Genomic DNA, 3161 nt, shown 5'->3' on the forward strand with positions numbered 1-3161 from the left:
TTTTCACTGTATGGAGGGCTATACTAGGTATTATAGACCTTATACTATAGGGGATGTTAAAATGAGTTAAAATCATAAACCTTGCACTAAATGACTCAATGAGTGAAGGAAAATATCACAAGGAGACAAGCAAATGACTTGAGATAAATAGTCTAAAGTAAGTCATAAGACTGATGCAAATTGACATAAGGATTGTGATGGTCTCTGACCTCTCCAGTTTTGACAGGAGAAAGTAACAAGAGTTATGCAAGGGCAACAGGCACAAACCAACAGTTTTGGACAAATTGAGATACAGTGTCACTGTATTCTGAAGTTTCCTTAGTTTTGCTTTAACATTATATTGAGGAGATTTTTATACCACCTATAGGTGTTTGAGATAATTGTATAATGAAAACCCAAGTGCCTAGCATCCAGTTCCAACAACTATCCACTGTCGATAGGGCCAATATTGTTTTATCTTTGTCCCCTCTAACTTTACATCCCCAGTTATTGAAAGCAAATCCAAAGCTTTTTGCTGCATTAATCATTCTTGACACATTCAAATTCTTTCTCCTATTTTCCTTACCCAATCCCACCACCATCCCCCACCCTTCTTTTTATTTTCTCTTTTCAGCACTGCCCGCTCTGATGGTCACACTCTGACAGGACACAGATCCTTAAAGTTCAGCTCAGAGGGAGGAGCCAGGTCAGCAGTGCCTGATAAGTTCTTCTCTGGACAGATGGCTCCATAGTGGCTGCTCCATCATGGTGACTGGTGAGGCGAGAGTGTCCATGCAGGTTGTTGGACTGCTCTGGCTTGAGGTGTCTCTGTTCTCTTCTGGCCTGTCCCAGGAAAGGCGCTCTCAAAGCCTCAACTCCCCAGATGTGGTGATTCCCTTGAAGGTTACCAACGGGGGCAGAGGTCCAAATGCTCCAGGCTGGCTTTCCTACAGCCTGCAGTTTGGGGGTCAGAGACGTGTTGTCTACATAAGAGCTAAGAAGATCTTGGTTTCCAAAGCCCTCCCAGTGTTCACCTACACGGACCAGCACGCCCTTCAGCAGGATCAGCCTTTTGTCCCTAATGACTGCTTTTATCATGGTTATGTGGAGGGGGTCCCCGAGTCCCTTGTTGCCCTCAGTACTTGTGCTGGGGGCTTTCAAGGAATGCTGCGGATAAATGACTTTACCTATGAAATCAAGCCCATCAGGCACTCTACTACATTTGAACACCTGGTATATAAGATAAACACTAAAGAGACACAGTTCTCACCAATAAGATGTGGCTTAACAAATAAAGCAGCACACCAGCAGCTGGAATTCGAAGAGGCTGAGAAATTAACTCTGAAACAAAATTCTGCTTATAACCGGTGGGCCCATTTGTGGTTTCTGGAGCTGGTTGTGGTGGTAGATCACAATTTCTTCATTTATTCTCAAAGTAATTTCTCGAAGGTGCAGGAGAATGTATTTGTTGTTGTCAACATAGTGGATTCCATGTATCAGCAGTTGGGTACCTATGTGATTTTGATGGGGATTGAGATTTGGAATTATGGAAATGTTTTTCCACTGATAAGCATAGAACAGGTTCTGGAGGACTTCTCTCAGTGGAAACAAATCAGTCTTTCCCAACTACAGTATGATGCTGCCCATATTTTCATTGAAAATTCACTTATAAGTGTCCTTGGTATAGCCTATGTGGCAGGAATATGTCACCCTCCTCTCGACTGTGGAGTTAATAATTTCAAAGGAGACCCCTGGTCTGTTTTTGCTCTCACTGTAGCTCATGAGTTAGGTCATACTCTGGGTATGAAGCATGATGAAGAATTCTGTGTGTGTGGACAAAGTGCTTGCATCATGAATGCTATCAGGTTGCCAGCAGAGAGATTCACGAATTGTAGCTATGCAGAATTTACAAAGACCACTTTAAACCAGGGATCATGTCTGCACAATCTGCCAATTCCAGGGGCAGTCTTCATGCTGAAGCACTGTGGAAATGGTGTGATTGAAGGAGAAGAGAAGTGTGACTGTGGATCTATAAAGCAGTGTGAACAAGATCCCTGTTGTCTGTTGAACTGCACTCTAAGACCTGGGGCTGCTTGTGCTTTCGGGCTTTGTTGCAAAGACTGCAAGTTCATGCCATCAGGGGAGCTCTGTAGACCTCAGATCAATGAATGTGACCTTCCAGAGTGGTGCAATGGGACATCTCATCAGTGTCCAGAAGATGTCCACGTGCAGGACGGGATTCCCTGTAGTGACACTGCCTTTTGCTATCAAAAGAGCTGCAATAGCCATGATGAACAGTGCAGGGAGATTTTTGGTGAAGGTGCAAAGAGCGCATCTCAGAGATGCTATAAAGAAATCAACTCCCAGGGAAGCCGTTTTGGCCACTGTGGTGTAAATGGCACAACATACCTAAAATGCCCTATTTCAGATAGCTTTTGTGGGAGAGTTCATTGTGAGAATGTGGGGAACATCCCCCACCTGAGAGATCACTCCAATTTGCAATACACTCACATCAATGGTGTCACCTGCTGGAGTATAGACGATCACTTAGAGATGAGTATACCTGGCGCTGGTGAAGTGAGAGATGGCACCATGTGTGGTCCAGGAAAGATCTGCATACGCAAGAAGTGTGTCAGCCTGTCTCTTCTGTCACAGGCCTGCTTGCCTGAGACCTGTAACATGAAGGGGCTGTGCAATAACAAACACCACTGCCACTGCGGCTACGGGTGGTCCCCGCCCTACTGCCTACACAGAGGCACTGGGGGTAGTGTTGACAGCGGCCCAGCATCTGCCAGAAGAGCTTTCTTGCCAACAGTTGTGCCTCTTGGTTTGTTTGTTTTGCTTTTACCTTTAATTGCTGTATTTATGTATCTTCAAAAACGTTTTAGACCCAAGAAGACTAAGACTCACTCTTCCAATTAAGAATATGACTGTAACCTAATAGCCTATACATTAAGTTTTAGTCTAGGGCAGTAGAAATATTCCAACGTGCCTGTTCAGGAACACATTTCTGACAGTTTGCAGAAAAATGCGGACACCTTGCCTTCTGCCAGTATTAAAGATATTGCCATCAAGCAAAGGTAATTCCTAACGTTTTCCTATCTACTATTCATGGTTGTAAAAGGCAAATAAAATTCATTTCCCTGCAAGTGAGTCCTCTTTGTGTTTTTTGAGCACAGATA

General features: G+C 44.0%; 1 protein-coding gene across 1 annotated transcript; it reads left to right on the top strand.

Annotated features, from left to right (window-relative positions):
* Nucleotides 1-708: 708 nt before the first annotated feature.
* On the top strand, nucleotides 709-2901 carry ADAM21 (ADAM metallopeptidase domain 21). Its single transcript, XM_055539021.1, has one exon. The coding sequence runs from the start codon at nucleotides 745-747 to the stop codon at nucleotides 2899-2901; it is 2157 nt and encodes a 718-aa protein (XP_055394996.1). The 5' UTR covers nucleotides 709-744.
* The last annotated feature ends 260 nt before the right edge of the window (nucleotides 2902-3161 follow it).

This window comes from Bubalus kerabau, chromosome 10, assembly GCF_029407905.1.
Source record: "Bubalus kerabau isolate K-KA32 ecotype Philippines breed swamp buffalo chromosome 10, PCC_UOA_SB_1v2, whole genome shotgun sequence".
NCBI lineage: Eukaryota > Metazoa > Chordata > Mammalia > Artiodactyla > Bovidae > Bubalus > Bubalus kerabau.